Raw genomic sequence first — 22,583 nt, 5'->3', positions numbered from 1 at the left:
AGATCTGTTCAGCAAGGTAAGAGTCTGGAAAGAAGCTTGAACTTTGCGCTTCCGCTTCCGTTGATAGAGATTCCTTGAGGCTTATCTCGTTCTGACCATCATGGTGATTTCAGTGTCTCTCTGGGCCTCTAGGATCCTCCTTCGTATTCGGCACTGGACCTTCAGCACCATCTGCCAGTCCAGCGTTCGGTGCTAGCCAGACCCCAACGTTTGGACAAAGTCAAGGTGCCAGCCAGCCTAACCCCCCAGGCTTTGGATCGATATCATCTTCAGCAGCATTGTTTTCTGCTGGGTCTCAGCCTGCGCCGCCTACTTTTGGGACAGTGTCAAGCAGTAGCCAGCCTCCCGTGTTCGGACAGCCGCCTAGTCAGTCTGCATTCGGCTCTGGGACAGCTCCTAATTCCAGTAAGTATGTGGTAGTCATGTCCTTTGTTTCCGTACTTGGGTTCTGTATGTCTTAAATATAATTTTTTTTTTGAACTTTGAAACCATGCATGTCTTTTTCTTTTTTTGTCTCTTGTACTTGGCAAAACAGAGATGTGTATGTTTAGATTTACCTATAAACAGCATTCCCAACTTTCACACAGTTAAGCACTTCTTTTTGGCTGCACTGGGTTTTCGTTGCCGTGCGTGGGCTTTCTCTAGTTGCGGTGAGCGAGGGCCACTGTTCGTTGTGGTGCACGGGCTTCTCATTGTGGTGGCTTCTTTTGTTGCGGAGCACGGGCTCTAGGTGCGCGGGCTTCAGTAGTCGCAGCACGTGAGCTCAGTAGTTGCGGGACGTGGACCCTAGAGCGCATGGGCCTCAGTAGTTGCAGCGCGTGGGGTTCAGTAGTTGTGGCGCACGGGCTTAGCTGCTCCGCGGCATGTGGGATCTTCCCGGACCAGGGCTCGAACCCGTGTCCCCTGCATTGGCAGACGGATTCTTAACCATTGCACCACCAGGGAAGTCCCCCTCAATTTACTTTTAAACACACCTGTTGAGATTTTACCTCCACTTGTATTACTTTTTAATTTCCAAGTGGTCCTCTTTGTTCTGTGGATGTTTCCTTTTTATATCCTTTTGCTTTTGTTTTAGAAGTGTTATCTATTGATCTCTTGAAGATATTAATGATGCAGGGGTTTTTTTTCCCCTTCTTAAAGCTTTTGCTTAGTTTTCTCCAAATTGCTTTTCTTTATTATTGTTTTGGTCTTAGTGTTTCTTATGAAATACTTTCCTCACGTGTTTGGTGCTTCTTGCCTCTCTACTTGTGTTTGGGTTTTTTTTTTTTAATTGTAGTAAGAATGTTTAACGTGAGATCTATGTACTCTTTCAACAAATTAAGTGTGCAATGCAGTGTTGTTAACTCTGGGCACGGTATTGTGCAGCAGAGTTCTAGAATGTACACGTCTTGCATGACTGACACTTCATACCCTTTGAACAGCAGCCCCTCATTTCTTCCCACTCCCAAGCCCTCCTCTGCAGCCACCATTCTTTTAGCTTCTGTGAATTTGGCTATTTTAGATTCCTCATAGAAGTGAAGTCATGCAGTACTTGTTCTTCTGTGATTGGCTTATTTCACTTATGTCCTCCAGGTGCATGTTTTCCCATATTGCGAGATTAATATTCCATTTTATGTATATATGTCATTTCCTTTATCTTTGCATCTATCTATGGATATTTAGGTTGTTTCTACATCTTGGTCATTGCGAATAATGTTGCAGTGAATGAGAGAGTCCAGCTATCTTTTTGAGAGCCTAGTTTAAAGTCTTTTGGGTAAATACCTAGAATGGGATTGCTAGATCATATGGTGGTTCTATCTTTAACTTTTTGAGGAACTTCCATACTGTTTTCCATAGTGGCTGCAGCGGTTTACATTTCTACCAGCAGTTCACAAGGGCTCCCTTTTCTCCACGTCCTTGCCAATGCTTGTTATTTCTTATCTTTTTGATAATAGCCATTCTAAGAGGTGTGAGCTGATATCTCCTAGTGGTTTTGATTTGCATTCCCCCCGATGATTAGTGAGGTTGAGCATCTTTTTATATTTACCCGTGTGTTGTCTCCGGAGAAATGTCTATTCAGGTTCTTTGCCCGTTTTCTTTTTTTTTTTTTTTTTGCCCGTTTTTTAGTTGGGTTATTTGAGGGGTTTTTTGGTTTGGTTTTGGTTTTTGTTTGTTGCAGGGGGAAGGTTTGCTCTTGAGTTGTAGGAGTTCTGTATGTATTTTGGATATCAGCCCTTTATCAAATATATGGTTTGCAAATATTTTCTTCCATTCTACTTATAACTTTATGAGTGCAGGACACCTAAATACCACTCGATAATTCATTGTATGTGGTTAGGGCTTACAGATCTTGAATATCATTGTAGGTTTATCTAACTGGCTTGTCCTCTTGGGAGGAACTGGATGCTAGTACAATATCTTTAGGCCTTTCCTTTCAGACTGCCAGATTCCCCAGAGAAGATTCTTCCAGTCTCCTTCCTGAAGGGTATATATACTCCTGATTGCCAGTGTTACGGGAGCTGAGTCGCAGCGGAAGGCTGCAGCTCTCAATGTTCATTGTATCAACCTATACTGTGACTCCTCCTGTTTTCAGTATGGTATCCTTGCCTTTATGTGTGATGTCCCCTGGTCCAGAGGCCTCTCCAGAGACTAAAGTTCTGTTCTTCCGCTGGGTAGAGGAGATTTATTATCCTGTTTGGTGCTGGGGAGGGATTGATCTAGGTATCTGCTTCTTAAACAGATACGCTACCATTCTGCTGGGTTTTTTTTTCAGTCACACCTTCATTCTCACTTCCAGAAGTACCTGGAACCTAAACCTTTTGGGTATGTTTAGTGTAAATGGAAAGACTTCTGTGCTTTCCCTTGCTGCTAGTTTAGTACTTGGCTCCAGTTAGCCTTCCAGCTTCAAAATTTTGTTGTGTTGTCTCCTTTCCATTTATTGTAAAATTCCCTTTTCTGTTATTTTAACATAATTTTTGAAGAAGATAGAGGTAAGTATGTTTGTTGATTCCACGGTCTTAGCGAAAAGTCCACTTTGCCCTTTTTTCCTTGGTCATGGGTGAGTTAGGTCACTTGTTTGAGGGTGTCAGGTACATATTGTGTGAGTGGAGAAAATACTTAATTTTCTTTAAGTGACCATAAGAGCTTTAACCCTTTACAGGTTTTTGTATGTAAAAGTCAGAGTCATTACTAGAAGAACCATCATTTTTACCTTAATGAAGTTTTTCTGCTTCATCTATTGCAGGTTCTGTTTTCCAGTTTGGCAGCAGTGCTACAAATTTCAACTTCACAAACAATAATCCATCAGGAGTGTTCACGTTCGGTGCAAATGCCAGCACACCTGCAGCCTCAGCCCAGCCCTCTGGCTCAGGGGGCTTTCAATTTAGCCAGCCTCCAGCGGCGTTTACTCTGGGGTAAGAGAGCTTTTTGTTGAAATGGAGAATTTAACATAATGAGGGTGTGTGTTTGTGTGTGTGTGTGTGTGTTTAGAATCACCAAGGTGCAGTATAGTTGAGGTAAAATCTATGTTCTCCATCAATTTACCATATTACAATTTTGGAGGATCATAGCCTAAGAAAACTAGCAGGAGAGAGAGAGTGTGTGTGTGTGTGTGTGTGTCTCTAGCAGGAGTGTGTGTGTGTGTGTATGTGTGTGTCTCAGGTATGAGGTGTAGCAGAAAGTAGCAGGGTGTGTGTGTGTTTGTGTGTGTGTGTGCGTCTCTCTCTGAGGGTATGAGGTGTAGCAGAAAGTAGTGTCCCCCACCCCATCACCAGTCACATTTAGTGTTATAATTGTGAACTTTCATCTGAGCATCATGTCACATTACAGAGTTTTTGTTTTTCACAGGTCAAATGGGAAAAACTCATTCTCTTCTGGAACTTCAGTTTCTGGTCGCAAGATAAAGACTGCTGTTAGACGCAGGAAATAAAGGTCTTGATGGTGTTATACACACTGTTTTAACAACAGCTGGTGCCCTACTTTCAGATTCTGGATTGTACTATGTGCTGGGTTATCTGAAGTCAGATCTTTAATTTTGGAATTTTCCTCCTTTTTTCTTTTCAGAAACCCCAACTTCACCTCTCTCACCCCCTTTTAAAAAAATAATAGCTAGACCGGTGACTACTTCTTCAGCAAAAATGTTTTATGATCCAGCAAATTATTCACTGGTTTGGCATAGGCTGGCTGAACCCAGGAATCAAGCCCGCTCAAGAGAATGGCTTTGTATACAACCTCTTTGTCTGCACCACCATGTGCGTTGATATGCGTTTTATGGAACGCATTGAAATTGTAATTATATCTGAGGAATTCTGTATAGATTAGAGGATGTTGAAATGAATGATTTCTATGCTGAGTTTGTGCTGGTGTATGTGTGAAGTGAGTGAGTTGGGTGTATTGTGCACTAAAATTTTCTGATAGAGGAAGCCTGATTAAAGAATGGTCCATACTAAGGACTTGTTAGATCTAGTTCGTTCTCCATTTAATAATTATATGCTATTTCTATATCGGCATTCTTCTGACTATCACCTGTCTTGCCTTTTTCATTATTTTATTATGAAACTTGTGTAAATACAGTTTTGTTTCTGTACTTTTTTGGCATAACATAAATCTGTGAACTTGAAATTTTAATTTTGTGTTAGAAAATTTTTTTTGTTGTTTAGTCTTGTCTCAGATTTTATTATGTAAATCCCATTATTCAAAGTTGCCTAAATCCATTTGGAAATCTTTAAAAAAAAAAATTGGGGATTCTTAAAGTGAGTTTATTGGCTTTTCTGATCCAGTTTTTGTTTGGACCAAAAACCAGTATTGTACAAAGTATTAAGCATATATTTTTATATTTACTGAAATGGACTGTGGTGACTTTGGATAATAAGGAAAAGTTTAATATTAAAGCCATGTTTATTACAGTATAATTAACATGTTAAACCATGGGATAAATGCCATCAATAAAAAATTATGAAATATGTTTTGTTCTAGTGTTAAATCCTAGTGAAGGTATGAGTGTTAGTGGAAGGGAACCTTTTTATAAAGGTTAACAATGGTCAGGTAGAAGAAAAATTCTGAAGAATACACTGAAGTGATTTGGACAACTCCTAAGTGAAGGGGAAGTGTAACCCTGCTTTATGTCTGGTGCTAGGAATCACACCTACTCTGCATATAAATTGACATACCTTTTTAAAAGTTGAAAATAAACACACGCAGCCATTTCTGTTTGTACTTGTATCTTCCTTGATAGGTGACTAGACAATGTTTTATTGATAGAGTTCTTGGAGATACATGCCCAAAATAGCCCACAAAAACTTCAGTGGTCATTTTGTGGAATTTCTTTTGGATTATTTTATCGATTTTTTTTGTAACTAGATGTCTTTCCTATGGTCCAAAAAAGTGCTCTTGGGATAGCGTTTGATAATTGTATTCTTCAGTTTGTACATATAATTATTCTGTGGCGACTTTTATTTTGCTGAACTTGTGGTTAAATTCAGTACTTTAAAATGTTTAAGAGCTTTTTTTGTTTCCAGTGACATGGTTTCTCTTACTGAAAATGTCTTAGGCCATCATCCAATGCTGGTTTTGGAGCAGGAATTTTGTATTTATAATTCTCACCTTATTAAATAATACACATTTGACATGAGCCTCTTTGGGGCAGAAGATGATGGTGAATGCTAAAAGAAGTAAACTGGAAACCTGTGGGGTGTTGATGCAGAGAAGTTAATGCCTAACTAAACTGCATGTTCGTTCATTCTTAGCCATTCTTTAGGTCGATATGGATGGGAATATTAGGCTTTCTCTTCTGGGAAAGATTTTTCATTAAAAATGTGCTGGAAATATTTCATTTTATTTAGTAATTTTTTTTTTTAAAGCAAGTAACTGAAAACCAAACTTAGGGTGGCTTATCTTATAAATGAAATCTCCTGGCCCCCAGAATGGAGATCTCTAGGGCTAGAGTGTTTGGGACTTGGGTAGGACTTGGCTTTTCATCTCAACTGCTTTTAACTCTCAGGCTGCACACGGCAGCTATAGAAAACATTCGTGGTAGCAGCTCCAGCCTCAAATCAGTCCCTGCTTAAGCCCAGCAGAGGTATCTCTTCGTCGGACTGGTGCAGGCTGCAGACCCACTGCCTGTGGCTGTAATAGCACCCTTGGGTTCCATGCTCCATACACAGATGAAAGTCAAGCACCGTTTGTGGAAGAAGGGGAAACGTTATGGAAAGAAAACAATAAAAGCCCACTTCTCATGCTGGATCAATGAGGAATTGTTTTTAACTGAAAATCTCTGAAGGTAAGAAAGGCATATGCAGAAAGATGGAATAATCAGGTACGTTTATATAATTTGGTTGATTTACAAGAGGGTCCGTTGTTCTCACTGAATGTACATCAGTGTGCTTGGTGAGGTGGGCCAAATGTATATCCTGGGACCTGCTCACCAGAGATTGATGCCTCACCGGGTCCAGGTAGGGCCCAAAATCATTACATGAGCACCTGGAAGACTTCTGATGCATGAGGTCCAGGCATGACACTCTCAAGTGGTAGGTTGTTTTTTAGTAATTTACAGTTTGGGGCATTAAGAAAAAGAAGTACAATTCAGACAACTGAATTAAGTCTTTAGCTGTTTGTTACAAATTTCTCTTGGAATTATTCATGGAATCAGGATTTTATTACTTGAAATAAGTGTTGGACTAATTTTAGCAATTTGTAACCAGGCCATAAACTTCCTGGTTTAGCCTGGGGAAGAACTTATGTTTTCTTTAATTGTATCAGTATGTCAAGTGCTGGGCCTGTTTAATGGAAACTGATGAATTTGGTACCATAAAATTGAGAAAAATGGGTGTGTTGGGTCTAGCTAGCTACACACACCACCTATATATATACCATGTCAGAGCTTTCGTTTCCTTGTAATATGGGGCAACTTTTATAAGCTTACCTCAGACATCCACTGTGGTTTCCAGAATGTGTAGTAGTTCATGGCCGAGGCCCTAACAGCACATTGTGTACAGGATTCAGACCACGCCACAGTTTAACTACATTTAAGTTTATCCTTTATTATCTTTGTGTTTCTCGAGGAACCTGTTGTGTGTCCTGTCCTAGTTTTGTTTGTAAAGGTCTGAATAGGGAATGCTTACAAGACCAGACTAGGATTAAATTGCCCAGCTCAGTCTTCTACTAGCTACGAGACTCTGACTTCTGGTTCCTCATGTGTAATGTAGGTCCTTAGTATCTTGCACTGCGGTTAGAATGGCTAACAACTTTAAGGAACGGACAGGATTAGTTTAACATTAAAATCTTAGTCATCTACAGCTAACTTCTGAGTGACTTGCTGAAAGACTAAATCTCAAAGTGGATTTTTTTTTTGATAGACCTCTATTTCTGAAAGCATTCATCGCCTGAAGGCAGAGAATGCTAGAGCAGCTGTATTTGGAAGCAAGGGATTCTGGAGCAAACCTCAAAGAAACAGGCAAAACACAAAAGCATTGGCGACCAGGTATTTATTGAGACAAAGAATACAAATTGGTGGCAAATTATTAAAAATAGAATGTTGAATTTTCATTTATAGGCAGGCCATCAGAAACTGTTTGTGGATCAAGCCATACTATAATGAACTGCAAAGAAATACGCACACAGCTTGAGAGGAGGAGCTTTACCCAGGCAAGCACGTATTGCAAAGATTTTGTCCTTTGGTATGGGGTGGGGGGGTCGGAAATGGCAAGTAACTGAAGTATTTGCCAGATTTTAGGAATACTGCTATTATTTAGGAATATTCTTTAAAAGGAACAACAGCCTGTTTTCATAGGGATAAGTGTAGAATAAAAAAATTTAATACATTCCCATCAAAAAGCCCTTTATTCCCAAGTAGTTTAATTTTCAACTCCTGTCTTCCTTTTGCTGGAAATATTTATGCCTAAGTGAAACGCCCAAACAAGTCACTTAAGGGAAAAAAAATCCTTCTTTTAGTTAGAACAATTTTTACTGTCATTTGAAACAAACATTATAGACTTTTATAAATTTAGACAAAGCCCTCAAATATAATGCAGTTTTTTCAATCCTGAATATTTGGGAGAAACTAGGTGACTGTTTAGGGAGAAAGAAGTAACTTCTGAAGCAGTGCCACACGAGCACCACACAGGTGCTGGCTCGCTCTCTGGTCACAGACGCCCTAAAAGCACAGTTTGCTTGCCGCCGCTCCCACTCACCTAGCTCAGCCCAGCGTGCATTTAGTATGTCAGACTTTTCTCACGGTGCAGGAGTCACTCAGGCTGCATATTTCGTAACAGGTAGAGTTTCTAGATGCCTAAATTAACCGCATGACCTGTGGTTTTACATATGGTATTTTCACTGAAATAGTATTCTCAGCATGACTCCTAATTTTTGTTCCCTTATTATCTTGTAAAAGTGATGAATGATATTAATACTATGAAGACAACTTTCTTTTTGCCTTTTTAGGCTGTAGAGCTTCAGTATGAGAATTCTGTCTTGACACACAAAATTCAGCATTTCTATAAATGAAATATAATAAAGTATAGTGAAAATAGGCTGCAGCCCCAAGAGAAAAACATGTGGCTCCCCCTTCCCCATTTTGTCATTTTCCCCCCCCAACTTGGGAATCAAAAATCTCCCTAAGTAAGTGCTGAATTCATAAACAGACTTGGATTTTGTTGTAAAGGCAGACAAAGTAACACTTTTTACTTGATAGGGCTACATAGTGTAACTTGAATCCTGAGAAATGCATCTACATAGTTATTAAAGTATAAAACAAACTGGACTACGTATTTCTTGTTTTACTGTATAAAAATAGCCTAAGTGGTGAACCATCGAGGAAATTATACATTAAAGGTGTATTCCAGAGATACATGTCGGAAGGGTACATTTCAACTCCAATTCCCAATCAGGGGCAAAGGCGGTGTATACACTGATGCTAATGTATACACTACTAATTGGTAAGTTTATGTAACATTTCCTAATTTCTCCTCTAATTTAAGAAGTTAGTGGATGGTTTGGCTTTGTTTACTGTGAAGGGCCATAACACTTTATCTTCCCAGAAACAGGTGAATGATCTGTTTAGTATTTTGACACATTTAACTAATAGGCTTTCTGTGATAGATTTACTATAAAATTATTTTGAAAAACATTGTTTATGAAAACCATAAACCATGGCTCATGGTTTTCATGAAAACTATAAACCATGGCTCATGGTTTATGAAATTTTACAATAAAAAAGGGCATTAAGGACACTGTTAAGGTTTCTATAAACAAATTGAAAATATTCACGTTTTAAATGTCAAAAAAAAACCACTTTAAAAACTGATACAGTAATAGCAAATGTATTTGCTGTTAAGACCAAAATAAAGCCTAGATTGATCCTGTAAGCACCCTAGTTATGAACTGTTCAACACAGTTTAGTGTTTTGGGGGAAAATAACAGATGCAGAAAATGCCTAAGAAACAAAACCTTTAGTTTAGATACACCTCAGCACAGCTAACTGGGCCATCTAACAAAAGCACACACGCGCACTAAATTAAAATGGCAAAACACGAAGTGTTCCTTCACATTTCCCTCAAAAATGTCATCCCGGGCAGGCCCCAGATGAGCTTCTGGCCCACAGAACCAAAGAACTCGGAATAAGGTCTGGAAATGCTACTCTTCCTTGTTACAGAGAACAGTCCCTAACGGGAAAATTGGTAAGTATTTCACAGGCTACTAGTATTTAATCATGAAATGCTAAGATTATTTAATTCCTTGATGCTTCAAAAGTTATGGAACAATATAATATGATAAAAGGAAACTGGTATGTGAATATCCTGTATATAAAGAGAAGTTACATTCAGAACACTGAAAAGCACTAACACTTTCTTCATGCTGCGCACGTACTGGGAATATTGTGTAATTACAGTAAATATGCAACAGTTTGATAGGACTTTTCCCCACATATTTATGGTTTGATTTAGGGCACTGAAAACACTTGCACATGAGTTTCAATTTAAATTTACAGTGAAAACTTACCCCTCCCCCCCAACCCCATTAAAAGCAATCACTAACTTACCTTTTTCTTTAAAAAAAAAAAAAAAAATCAAGGATAAGATAGCAATATGACTTAATACTTTTTCATCATCATGCAAAATCTGCCCCCAAATACATGTTTAGGCATTAAGAATAGTTATAAAGTTACATCATTCCTGCAGTAAACTGCAGTACAGATTTTAAAATTTCAAGTCAGGGAACTGCTCGCCGGCCTCACTTTCCCCTCTCTCTTGCAGCTAACTCACTCACCCGCTCCTGGGATGGGCGCTAAGTGGCTTATCAAATGTGTGTCCCCACTCCCTCCCCCCAAAAAGCAAAGACAAAAATTGCCTCAGGAAGTGTTACTAAAGGGTGAGTGTGTACACTAAACACAGCTGGACGTTTTCCATCATTTGGGATAAACCAGAATAAGTTGTTAAAGTTTCGTTTGGAGATTTCAAAGCTGAAAATGCTCTCAGCAAGTTCTAATAAATACCTTAGATCTTATGTATATACTGTCCGTTGTTGATTATGACACCACTTGCCTTCGGTTCAATCTAAAACTTTTAACACTTGAACTTAACAGGTTTTTCTTCTGGAGAAGTTCTTTGACATTCAAGTAAAATCAATACTTTCAGCATAGTCACCTGCATCACACTGGAGCAACTGCTTTAATTTCTAAATCATCAGTTAATGTAACCCAGGGATACTGATGGCCTTGATATATAATTTAGTCTTGTCATTATTCCAGAGAGTATGGAATTCAGGGCTTTTTGGGGCATCATCTGACCCCATTTCTTTTTACCACAATGGTCCCTGCTACAATGTCATAGGCTGTTCGATTATGCTGAAAAAACAGCAGTGTGATGAAAGCAGGGAAAAAAGAAGCAATAGAAAAATTCTTGATCAAAGCTCGTATAGTGGACCTAAAAAATTAAAGCAAAAAAAAAAAACACACAAAAAACAGATAAGTCGTATACCAACTACATATAGATTAATAGTATTCTATCAAGTTCAAGATGTATTTAAAACATATTCAAAGTATAATTAACAGAGTTTTAACCTTTGATAACTGAATTACTTTCAAGTAGCAAAGTATGATCAAACCACCTGGGCTAGTTCTAAAGACTTCGTAACATAAAAGTTAGACTTTAGAACTTGCACATGAAAAGCAATAATATGTCTTAGAATGTGAACTAAAAGTTTACAGTATTTTCTAGTATTTTGACAGAAGACTAGAATAACTATTGCCTTTACTTACCCTTTCTACAGTCACTCATTACTTTTAGTACCTCTATACTTTTACTGTGTTTTCACTATCTTCTAAACTGAATACACTTACACAGTCCCATTTTCTACCTTCTATGAAGAGCACCAGCATTTCAAATTACTGTATTTGTTTATCATATCTCTTCTTTCTTTGTGGGCTTCTGTGATTAAGGAAAGCTTTAAAAAGCTTTCAACAGTAGCTCAGAATGGAGAATTGTCATACTAACATTAGATTTCTGCCTTTCAGTGCACTGAACCGTTACAGGATAACACAGCAGCTGAGTGTGGGCTCTGAATCCAGACTGCTTGGTTTCAGATTCATTTTCTTTTTTTTTTTTTTTTTTTTTTTAATTTATTTATTTATTTTTGGCTGTGTTGGGTCTTCGTTTCTGTGCAAGGGCTTTCTCCAGTTGCGGAGAGCGGGGGCCACCCTTCATCGCGGTGCGCGGGCCTCTCACTATCGCGGCCTCTCCCGTTGCGGAGCACAGGCTCCAGACGCGCAGGCTCAGTAGTTGTGGCTCACGGGCCTAGTTGCTCCGCGGCATGTGGGATCTTCCCGGACCGGGGCACGAACCCGTGTCCCCTGCATTGGCAGGCGGATTCCTAACCACTGCGCCACCAGGGAAGCCCTTCAGATTCATTTTCTACCAACTACTAGTTGTGTTACACATCTGTAATAAGAGGGTAATAGTACCTATAGTACCTATCTTAAATTAGTTAATACATATGCAATGTTTTTAAAACAGTGCCTGGTTTATGAGGTGCTCAATAAATATTAGCCATTATTGACTCATTAAAAGTAATAGCCAGGATTATTAGAATCACAAAAATGTAAGGAAATTTTGAAGATGTGAGCAAATTCAAGGCTTTTTCTAGAGTCTCTTGTTTAAACAACCCAACTCTGAATCATTCTGGCAGCAATTCCAGCCAGTATCCTGTTTTGCTCAACTGATTACCACCTACTCACCTCCACAACTTCCATTATCACTATCTGTACCTTCCCCCAGAGCCAGATGCCAACAGCTAGCCATGAGTACTGGAAGTATTACAAGCTCTATCACTTAGGAGCAGGATGCACGCATGTATAGCTGTCAAAATTCTTATTGCCTATTCAAGATGGGATAATGACAGGTATTACCAAATGGAAGCTTCAAGGCAGAGCAGTAACTAAACTCCAATATCCACAGATGTAGAGAATACTACAGCTAGGCCTGGAGCACTGATAGAGCAGCCACGCCCAGATCCTCCTCTCAGTACTGTGACCTACCGTTCATAAAGTGCTTACCTCTGAAGCTGTATACTGAAGAGGCGTCTATAATCATTGAAAACATTCAAACTTTGTCTTAAACTTAATAAATGTAAGCCTATTATATGCCATGAAGAACCAACATCCTAAAAATACTTTTATCAAATGGTATAACTTATGAAAATAATTTTTAAGTACAGTAATCAATACAATTCATAAGTACACAATACATTAAGCTAAAAAAAAGAACTTACGTTGTAATGCTAACATTTGAGGAAGGAATCACTAAAACCCGACTTGGTGCAATAAGCACTGATGTATCACATGTCACAACTCGAAGCCCTAGCAGGAACTTCCCTGGGGTCGCTCCACCTGCTCCCCAAATGCAAATTATCTAAGGAAAGAAGGATAATTTTAAAATAATTTACTGGCTCAACTATACCAATTTTAAAGGTAAATTTTCCTGCCATATGATTCATGTTTTACATTTTTCAAGTTGGAAGAATTTCATAGAATACTTGAGTTAACCTTTTAATGCATTTCTGCAGGTCTCTAACATCTTCAATACCACAAGATATCTACTGTAATATTTTTCTATGACCCATTATATTTTTTAGCAAGTTGCTTCTATGGAAAGACACATTTCAAGTTCCACAACCAACTTAAAATATATTTTCGGACAACAAGACTGAAATGTATTACAAAGAAACTGAAAAATGTCTCCATTCCGAAAGTTTTAACTTGGAAAGTATTATGTTAAAGGAAATTTAGAAAAAAATAAAGACATTTGACAAATACATGATTAAAAATAAAAATCTCCACTACATTTTTGTCTTGGGCTGATAATCTAAAATTAGATTGTTAAATATTAATATTTGCTGAAGTCAGTAGCTTACCTCATAGAAACAAACTAATAATCTGTATATAAGCGCCACAACCATCATTTTCTGCAAGTCTTCCATGGATGTGTCTTCATCTATTTCTTCTATTATATAATGCATAGCAAACTTAGAGATATCCCTACAAAAAATAGTTTTCAGTTACAAAGAATCAGTTACCAGAGCAGTTGCATTGATTTCTTTTTCATTAGTGTAAATCAAAAACTTTAATTGAAATTATAAACTAATCTTCAGGTTTCCAACTGTCTAGTTTCACAAAACATTCATTAGCTTCTTCAACAAATAAGCAGTACCATGAGCAGACGCTGTACTAGCCCTGGGGATAAAATGCCAAGTGAATTCAACATGGTCTCTGCTTTCACAGAGTTTCTAACCCAGCAGGTGAAGCAGAATAAACTAATGAAGTGGGGAAAGGGCTATAATAGAGAACCATTGGGTACTTGGAGACACATACCAGGCACACTTAACTTAGTGGAGGCTTCCCAAAAATGGCATTTAAGGTGAGATCTGAAGGATGAAGAGAAGTTGGCCAGACTAAGAAGGGAGAAATTTCAGAGAGAGGGACTAACCAGAGAGAAAGCCTTTAAGCAAGAGTATGATGGAAGCTGTAGGCAGTTCAGTGTGGCTCAAATAACTAAGTGTGAGAGGTGAGTGATTAAGAAATAAGGGTATCTGTTAAAATATATGAGGACATTAATAAGACTTACCCTGATGGCAATGAGAAACTATTGAAGGATTTTAAGGCAGGAGAGTGGCAGAATCAGAATTTATGATCTCTTTGGTTTTCTATCAGAGACTGAATTGAGATAAAACAGGAGACAGTAAACTGAGACACCAGTTAGAAGACTTGTGTTATAATCCAAGCAAGTGATGGCAGTGACTGGACTAGGGAGAAGCAATGATGAAAAATGAAATTCTGACAGTGAAAAGGAAATGGTATGGGTTGAAGGTTATTCAAGAGATTGAACAGAAAGGAGTTAGTTGGTACTTGATTGGATGTGTAGGGCGTAAGGGAGGGAGAGACGGGGAAGAATCACAGTAACATTCAGGCTCCTGGCAGGGGCCCTGAAATTTAATTACCAGGGTCTGAACTTGACGGTCACTTACTGCCTTTGTAAATTCTGGGCTTAACTTTTTGTAAGCCCAAATTTCAATCTCTATAAAATGGAGAGATTAACCTCTACTTTATAGTGGTGGCAAGATTAAGAGTCCATACAAAGCCTAGCACACACAAAGTGCTTAGCAAGTGATAACTGCTATTATGATTGTTAATCTGAAAGGAAGATTATTCAAATAAATAGCTCACTTTGCAGTTCACTTGGAACTTGCCTGACAGTATACGCAACCCCAACTGGAAATGCCATCTAGCTGATTATTAATAGTTCATCTACCAAAACCTCTTTATGCCTTTGTCTTTAGATACTCCACTCTGAAAACGACTGTAAGAGAAAAATTTGTAACTGGCCTAATAGTGAATAAAATCAAACCAGGGTTGGAGGTTCCTTTCACCTACTTTTGATAGGTGAAACTCCCCACACCTTGCAGAATTTATTAAGTGTTTTTCTCTCTTTTGTAGTTATTTCTTAAAACCAACAAGAAAGCAAATCTGACAAAGCTCCTATAAAGAAATCATTGGCACTGGCGCACAGATTATCCACATAGTCACTTGCAAGCATGAAAAAAAAATTAAAGCAAGATCTCTAGACAGTGGACATTAAAACTCTTCTGCAAATGGCCTTAACTTACTTTATTCCACTGAGGTGCATAATGCTTAAGACAATGGTTGCTTTTATAAAGAAGAGAATAAAGAAATCCACCATCTCTGCCATGAATCTGTGGGCCAAGGATGGAATAACATACTCTCTACCTGTAAATTTAAAAAAAAAAAGAAAAAAGTTAGGAAAACTAATCGTTGCACATAGGCCTTGGAACCCAAGCTAGGTAATGAATGTAAAGTCAAGGTACAACTTGCTGATAAAAAAAAATTTTATAACTGCAACAATTATTGGTATTGACTTCAACAGGGCATGTTATTAAAACAGCAACGCTACTTCACTATTTACTGAGCAGTTTAAAGCTTGTTTTCACCCCCTTAATGTTTAGAAATGATTTCAGAGATAAATTTCATTATTTCAAGTACTCAATACATTTCACTAGGGATTCAAATGAGGAGACTCCAGGTGATTACAAGCCTATGACACAAAATTAAACTTTTTTTTTAAGCAAAATATCAAGGTTAAGTGTAGACGGTACGAAGTAAATCCCTGTGCCCCTCATCTTACCCCTTATTAATTTAGTTTGTCTTGCTTTCTATGTAACAAATCCAGGGATTATCAAGCTGCCATCCTAAATTCTGAATCAAATTCAGGCAACTAGGTCTTGTCCCATATTATCTGTGGCTGGATAAAGTAAACAAAAAGTCTAAATAATACACTAAAGAGTGTACGTGATTCAGAATATTCTAATTCCCATACAGAAGTAAACAGACGATACACAAGATGAAGCCAAGGCCCAAAGGTTCCTAATTCCGTTTGCATTCATGAAGATCTCCTTTAACATCCGTCAGTTCCACTGTCCCTAATTCATAAAACAGTCATCATATTAACTATGTATAATATAGTTAATACATCCATGTCTGGATTCTTTCCAGCATCACCAGTCAAAACTTCCCCTCCCCCCAGCCGGGTCTGCCGTCGGAGTGAACTAAGCTTCGGATCTCACTCCACACCGGGAGACGAAGGCTAAGAGGACGCTTTGAGGAGCAAAGGCTTCTTTACACGTGGAAACCACCAGTCCGGGGAGCCAGGGAACCGATTCGGAGCGCTCGGTCTAAGGGAAGGCGCACGCTCGGCCGCGCTGTACACCCTGCGAGCTGACAGACGCGCAAAAGCCGCGGCGAGCGCGGCAGCGCTGACAGCGGAGAGGGGCCCGCCGGCCCCGCCCCCAGGTCGCTCCCCGAAGAGCCTCTCACCTGCCTGCCGCCCGGTCTCGCTCGGGGCTCGCGAGGCGGCGGCGGGTCCTACCCTCGTCGCTGGGGCTGCCCGGGCCGGCGGCTGCACGTGAGGCGCGCGGGCTCCCGGGCCGGCGACCGGAGCCGAGGCGGTGAGGCCGGCGGAGGCCGGCGGCTCGGGCCCGGCGGCCGCGGCGCTCAGGAAGTAGAAGGGGTTGTAATAGCCCAGCTGCAGGGGCGGCGGCCCGGCGGCCGGGGCAGCGGCAGCGCCGGCGCCCGCGAGGTAGCTGGGCGCGGGCGGCTGGGGGCTGCAGTAGGCGGGGAAGGCGGCCAGGCCGCTGTGCCAGGTGAGGTAGCCGCAGTAGGACTGCCACAGCCACTCGTGCACCTGCCGGGAGTACTCGCGGGCGCTCAGCCGCGCCGGCTTCTCCCGCGGCGCCGCCGCCTCGGGCGCCTCGCAGCCTACCGGCGCCTGCAGGCCCGCGCCGGGGCCGGAGCCAGAGCCGGAGCCCGCCTCCCTGCCATTCTCGGGCTCGCGCGGCGGCTCCGACTCCTCGGCGGCGGCCGCGGGGGGAGCGAGGCCCGGGGCTGGGGGCCGGCCCGGAGCCTGGGGTTCGGCCTGCGGCCCGTCCCGGGGCCGTGGGGCGGCGACGGGAAGGCCTCTTCGCGAAGGAACGGGCTCGTGGTCCCCTCCGCCGTCGTCCTGCCCGGGAGGGCGGCCTCGGACTTTCTCCGGCCCCTCCGCCATCGTCGCCTCAGCAGCACGCTCGGCGGTCCTGTCACTGCGCCGTCTCACTCCCCCACTGGCCCCTCCCCAACGGCCCGGTAGCCACCGCCGCAGCCGCAGGCGTCAACAATCCGCCACCGGAAACGGAAACCCACCCCCTGGTCGGCGTCGCCGGCGCGGGGCGGAGCAAGGAGGCGGGGCGGGGCAAGGAGGCGGGGCCTGAGAGTGGGCCTTGGTGCTCAGAGACTTCGGAGGCAGGAGTCCTCCTCCTCGGCTGGGCGTCGTGGGCTTATCGCTTGAGGGGCCCAGACTATCACCCGTCCCCCAGACGCGCACCTCTTGTGGTTTTAATGAAGTTGGAGGCCCGAGGCTTCTCCAGATAATCTCACGGGATGTGGACTCAGGCTGCTCCGGGAGAAATAGCTGATGGAGGAAGAGGATTTCAGAGAGAGGTCCCAGGGCTCGGCGCCGCCTTTTCTATTTGGGGCCGCGACAGTTTTGGTCTCTAGGCACAGGGCTTGTTACTTGTTCCGCCTGCTTTCATTCCAGTTAACTGGTCCTCTCCCATTTGTACTCAAGGTGATATGAGGCATATCCCCTTAGAGGATAAGAAATTAATAACCAAACCATATTGGGATCTATCAAGATAGTATGGCTCAGCGGCAGAGATCTTGATTGTAAGAGAAAAGAGGAGTTATGTTGATTTAAGAGCTTGACTCTGTCCTTATCCTGGAGCTGACCTGTGTCAATAATATCTTACTCTGCACTGATGCAGACACAAGCCTACTTCAGCAAAACTGTGCCTTTCCTCAGACCCGTTGTCTCAACCTTTGGTGCCTGCCTTTCATTTTCTGTTAAGGCAAGGCCCCGTTCATATCCCAGGGCTTTGGAGCCTCCTCTGCGTACCGAAGCCCAGGCACGATTTCCCTTTCCTCTGAACTATATATGGCACCTTACATATGTATAGTTTAATACACCTTCCTATGTCCTTAAGTTGGTTAAGTGATAGGAATATATCTTTGTATCCCCAGTCCCATACAGGAGATCTACAGGGGCCAGGTATTGTGGGTTATACTTGTTAACAATGATTCCCATAATCACTTTTGACTTTGCTCTGGGAGATGAAAGTAAAAGGCTTAACTTTTGCCCTGAAGAAGCTAATGATCTGGTTAAAGGGAAAGAATTTCATGAAACACTCAAAGACCTATTTAAGACAATACCAATATAATACGAGTCCAAAATAAGGGAAAGATCATGGTGGCCTATTGCTAGAAAGGTTACCCTTACAAATGTGATTTTAAAAATCAACTCTGGGACTTCCCTGGTGGCGCAGCAGTTAAGAATTTGCCTGTCCAATAATTCATCAGTTAATTTCAAAGCTTCATGTAATGCAAAAAAAAAAAAAAATCCTGCCGTTATACATGTGACAGTGACCTTGTGCTGAAATTTCAGCTATTCCAGGTAAACATTGTATATTATCTTGTAAATTAATGTTTAAAGGTAGTTTTGTTCTTATAGAAAGTGTTGATTGCCAGGTTGTTTATAGCACTTTAAATTATTCTAAAAATGAAATTATAAGCCAAATATGTTGGCTTAAGTAGATTTAGTTGTATAGTACTTGGATATATTTAGATCTTTTGAAAGTTTAGATAATTATCTAAAGAAAGCATAATGCTAATGAAAAAGAAAATCTGATAATCTATTTAATATGCTACTGCCGAATATGAATAGAAATACAGGGCATCGTTTCCTTGTTTAAGTAAAGCTCTCATTAAAAGTTAAAAAAAAAAAAAAAAAAAAAAAAAGAATTTGCCTGTCAACGCAGGGGACATGGGTTCGATCCCCGGTCCGGGAAGATCCCATATGCCGCGGAGCAACGAAGCCCGCGAGCCGCAACTACTGAGCCCACGCGCTGCAACTACTGAAGCCGGCACTTCTAGAGGCAGTGCTCCACAGCAAGAGAAGCCACCACAATGAGAAGCCCGCGCACCGCAATGAAGAGTAGCCCCTGCTCACTGCAACTAGAGAAAGCCTGCACGCAGCAACGAAGACCCAACGCAGACAAAAATTAAAAAAAAAAAAATCAACTGTGAAAAAGTTGTAACATTTAAACATGCATTCCAAGTCTGGGTGGGGAGGAAGGAGAAGCAGGAACAAATAAATGAAGACGGCATGGAGTGAGTGTAAAATATTGTGGTTATTGGAGACACTGGTCTTTGTTTTGCATACCACTGATTAGGTAGCACCTGGCATAGTGCCACTCACATAGTAGACATTTATATTAATCAGTACTCTTTGCTGCAGTTGTCAGAAATCCAATTGTAACTGACTTAAGAGAGAAAAAGTAAACGAATTTATTGACTTGCATAGAAAGTTCAGGAGTAGTTTAGGTTTCAAGGATATCTAGTTACAGATAATCATAACAGCTTCAGGAATCACCTGTTTTTCTCTTTCTTTGACTCCGCTTTTGAGAAAGTAAGAGTGTTTCTGTTTCTGTGATAAACCTAATTCTAACTGGCTTAAGCAAAAATAAAATTATTGCCTTTTGTAATCAACAAATTCAGAGGTTCTACATAATATAAGAAGGTTCAACAGTACATCTAATAGGCATTCCAAAAGAGAGAAAAAGAAATAATGGCCAATAATTTTCTAGAATTGAAGGAAGATGACTCTTTACATTGAAGAAGCACATCAAGTCTTAGGAAAATAACATATACATATAACACATATATGATGAATATAAGCAAAGAGAAAAATAATGATCTTAAATAGCAGCAGTTAAAACATAACCTAACTAGAAAGAAATGACATTTAGACTGGAAGCCATATTGTCAAAAGTAAAAATATGCCAAAGACAGTGGACCATATATAGTACAGAGTATATAACTATATATACATAGTTACATATATATGTAACCTGGACAATCTAGTATGTTACAACCAAGTAAATCATCACTCAAGAATGAGGATGTGATGTAATGCACCACTGCTAATCCAAACAACACCCTGATCAACCCTAGTCCCTTCCCATCATACTCAGCCAAGGACTGAAGTCTCAGGGATATAAAAAGGGAAGTATTCATGAGTCAAAAATATAAATGGATTCTGGAAAGAGGGCAGTACATGAATCTTGAATCTCCATGAATCACCACATCAAAACAGACTGTATAGTGAAACCAAAAATGCATGGGGCAACATTTACAACTAAACTAGGTAACAGATAACTCCACAAACCCCAAAATACAAGTGTGGGATCAAACCACGAATGCAAAATTGTGTAGTGTTAATGCCGAAAAAAATCAGATAAAAACTGTGAAGATATTAAGAAACCTATATAAGACATGAAAGAAAAATCAGAATAGGGACTTCCCTGGTGGTCCAGTGGTTAAGACTCCATGCTCCCAATGCAGGGTGCATGGGTTCGATCCCTGGTCGGGGAGCTAAGGTCCCGCATGACGTGGCCAAAAAAAAAGAAAGAAAAAGAAAATTCAGAATTTAAAAAACCTCAGAAATAAAGTAACAACTTGGGAAAGAATTAAAGTAAGAGAAAAAGTGGTTTCAGAAAATACTGAACTAGAAGGAACACGGGTAAACACAGATGGTGCCCAAGAGAACTAGAATTTGAAAATGAGATTTTAAATAAATATAGAAATAGAAATGATTTTAGAGAAAAGATAAATATTGAAGATCGGTAAAGAAGATCCAGTGTATGGATTAAGAGTTCTTGATAAAGAAAACCAAAGCTAGCTACCAGAATACAACACATAATTCAAGAGAACTTTTCCTGAAGTAAAATACATATATTCTATTTATATATATTCACATATATATTCATATATATATTTATATATATATTCGAAACCTCACACTGAAAGAGTATACTGTGCACCTGAAAACACTGAGCATGAACAAGATGTATTCTAGTCAGTAAAATTACTAGACTTTACATTTTGAAAAATGGTCATTTAGGCCAAAAAAAATTTATGAGAGAAAATTGGATTACCATAAGACTTCAACATTAACACTTCATGTGAGGAGAAAATGGTGAAACATTTAAAATATTCAAGGAAAGAAAATGAGAACCAAGTACTCTGTATCCAGCAAAACTGACTTTATAAAAGCCTATTGGTTATCAAAATGAAAGAACTCAGAATGTTACTTGAGTTCTTCCTGAGGGGTGAAGCTCGGCAACCAAAATTACTGACAGTGACAGAAAGACAGTTAGTAAAACTTGCAGTATTACTTGTAGAACCAAGACTAAACGAGGCTTTGTTCCAGTCAGGGTCCGGTCAAGAGATAGAAACTACACAATAATTTGAACAGAGGACATTTACTATGAAGAATATTAATGGAATTGGAATAAAGGGAGGCTGACTAGCAAAAGGCAAAGAGAATTCTTACCGTATAGGAACAGTAGATACAGGGAACAGCCACCGCTCCTGAACTGAAATAGAGTGACCAAGAAGCACCCTTAGAATGGCCAAGAAGCACCCTTGCCCCCATGCCCCATCCACCTCCTTGCTGGAGAGGGCATGACTGTGGCTCCCTGCTGTGGCCTCGGTGCGCCCCGTTAGAAATCCTCTCTGGAGTTCTTGGAGAACTAGCCACAGCAAGGTACCTTTATCAGAATTCACCGCAGCGTGCCCAGAGAAGCCACTTACGGGAAGGTGCTATACCAGCAGCACACCGCTCCATGAAGCCATCTAAAAAAAGGTGTACTGGGGGAAGCTGCCGCTTGTTGTTGGCTACTGGGCACTGCTGAAAGGAACCACACACTCTGCAGGGGCCCAAGGAGATAAGTACAGGAGAATCAGAAAGAGAAGCCTCTTTCTCCTCCAGTGCCTCCCCGCCCCTACTCCGGCCCCGCCCCCTCCTTGCAACAGTACCCTCTGCTAACGAAGCCTAACATTAAATCAGCTGATAGGGGAGAAGTATTTACAGAGTTCAGCTCCATTATTGCACAGCAAGCAAAGATTTGGAGCTGAGAGCCACAAAAAGTATAACCTGAGATGGATTTGTATTCTGAAATATTGGTACAAAATTACTGTAAAACTGGAAAGGAGTTTGGGAGGAGCATTGGCATAAATTTAACTTTTCAGTATATTGATGGTGGCAATATTAGTATTTTGAGAATGTATGTGTAATATGGGGTAAAACGAGTAATTATCATTAGTATGAACTATCTATCTAGTTTCCTGCATCTTTTCAGTAGCAGTGCTCATTCTTATCATCTGGAGTGTGGTTTTGAAATACCAAGTCCCACTTAAAGAAACAAAGGCTACTTGGAGAAATGGGTGATTCTAGATCTGGGGCAGGAAATGTATAGAATGAGCATAAAATATCTTGACATACTGAAGAGCAGAGGAACTATTAAAGACTTCTAGGGTCATGTCCAAAGGACCCAGGAGCCAACTTGAAGAGGCTCCCCATTGGCCAAAGATGGGACAATTTGAGTTTCAATAAGGGGAATAATTAGAATGGACTGAAACCCATTAAATAAGTTTAAATACATAAATTCATAAT

At 40.6% G+C, this 22,583-nt stretch overlaps 2 protein-coding genes across 5 annotated transcripts in view; one reads left to right on the top strand and one right to left on the bottom strand.

Annotated features, from left to right (window-relative positions):
- Nucleotides 1-4,940, top strand: part of NUP153 (nucleoporin 153) — an 81,278-nt gene extending 76,338 nt beyond the window's left edge. The window contains exons 20-23 of one of the 2 annotated variants that reach the window (XM_082415148.1): nt 133-405; nt 3,224-3,392; nt 3,826-3,909; nt 4,042-4,940. In XM_082415148.1, the coding sequence (XP_082271274.1) occupies nt 133-405; nt 3,224-3,392; nt 3,826-3,907 (524 nt within the window). In that variant the 3' untranslated portion in view covers nt 3,908-3,909; nt 4,042-4,940. Of the gene's footprint in view, nt 1-132; nt 406-3,223; nt 3,393-3,825 lie in introns of both variants that reach the window. The other variant, XM_082415149.1, reaches the window with a different exon arrangement.
- Nucleotides 4,941-7,445: 2,505 nt separating this feature from the next.
- On the bottom strand, nt 7,446-17,216 carry FAM8A1 (family with sequence similarity 8 member A1). 3 transcript variants are annotated; one of them, XR_014251320.1, is made up of 6 exons: nt 16,355-17,214; nt 15,130-15,250; nt 13,381-13,504; nt 12,739-12,878; nt 10,466-10,895; nt 7,446-8,468 (listed from the first exon to the last, which is right to left on the bottom strand). XR_014251320.1 is itself a non-coding variant. In XM_082415229.1 (5 exons), the coding sequence occupies exons 1-5, from the start codon at nt 17,079-17,081 to the stop codon at nt 10,751-10,753; spliced, it is 1,257 nt and encodes a 418-aa protein (XP_082271355.1). In that variant the 5' UTR covers nt 17,082-17,214; the 3' UTR covers nt 7,446-10,750. The 3 variants fall into 3 exon arrangements, 2 of the variants coding, with proteins under 2 accessions (XP_082271355.1, XP_082271356.1); XM_082415229.1 differs by having other exon boundaries at nt 7,446-10,895; XM_082415230.1 differs by lacking the exons at nt 7,446-8,468; nt 10,466-10,895 and adding an exon at nt 11,875-12,345 and having other exon boundaries at nt 16,355-17,216.
- Between the last annotated feature and the right edge of the window lie 5,367 nt (nt 17,217-22,583).

This window comes from Balaenoptera physalus (assembly GCF_965194825.1).
Source record: "Balaenoptera physalus genome assembly, chromosome: 11".
Lineage (NCBI taxonomy): Eukaryota > Metazoa > Chordata > Mammalia > Artiodactyla > Balaenopteridae > Balaenoptera > Balaenoptera physalus.
Note: the sequence above shows the minus strand (reverse complement) of the source record. Positions and strands in the feature narration are given on the sequence as shown.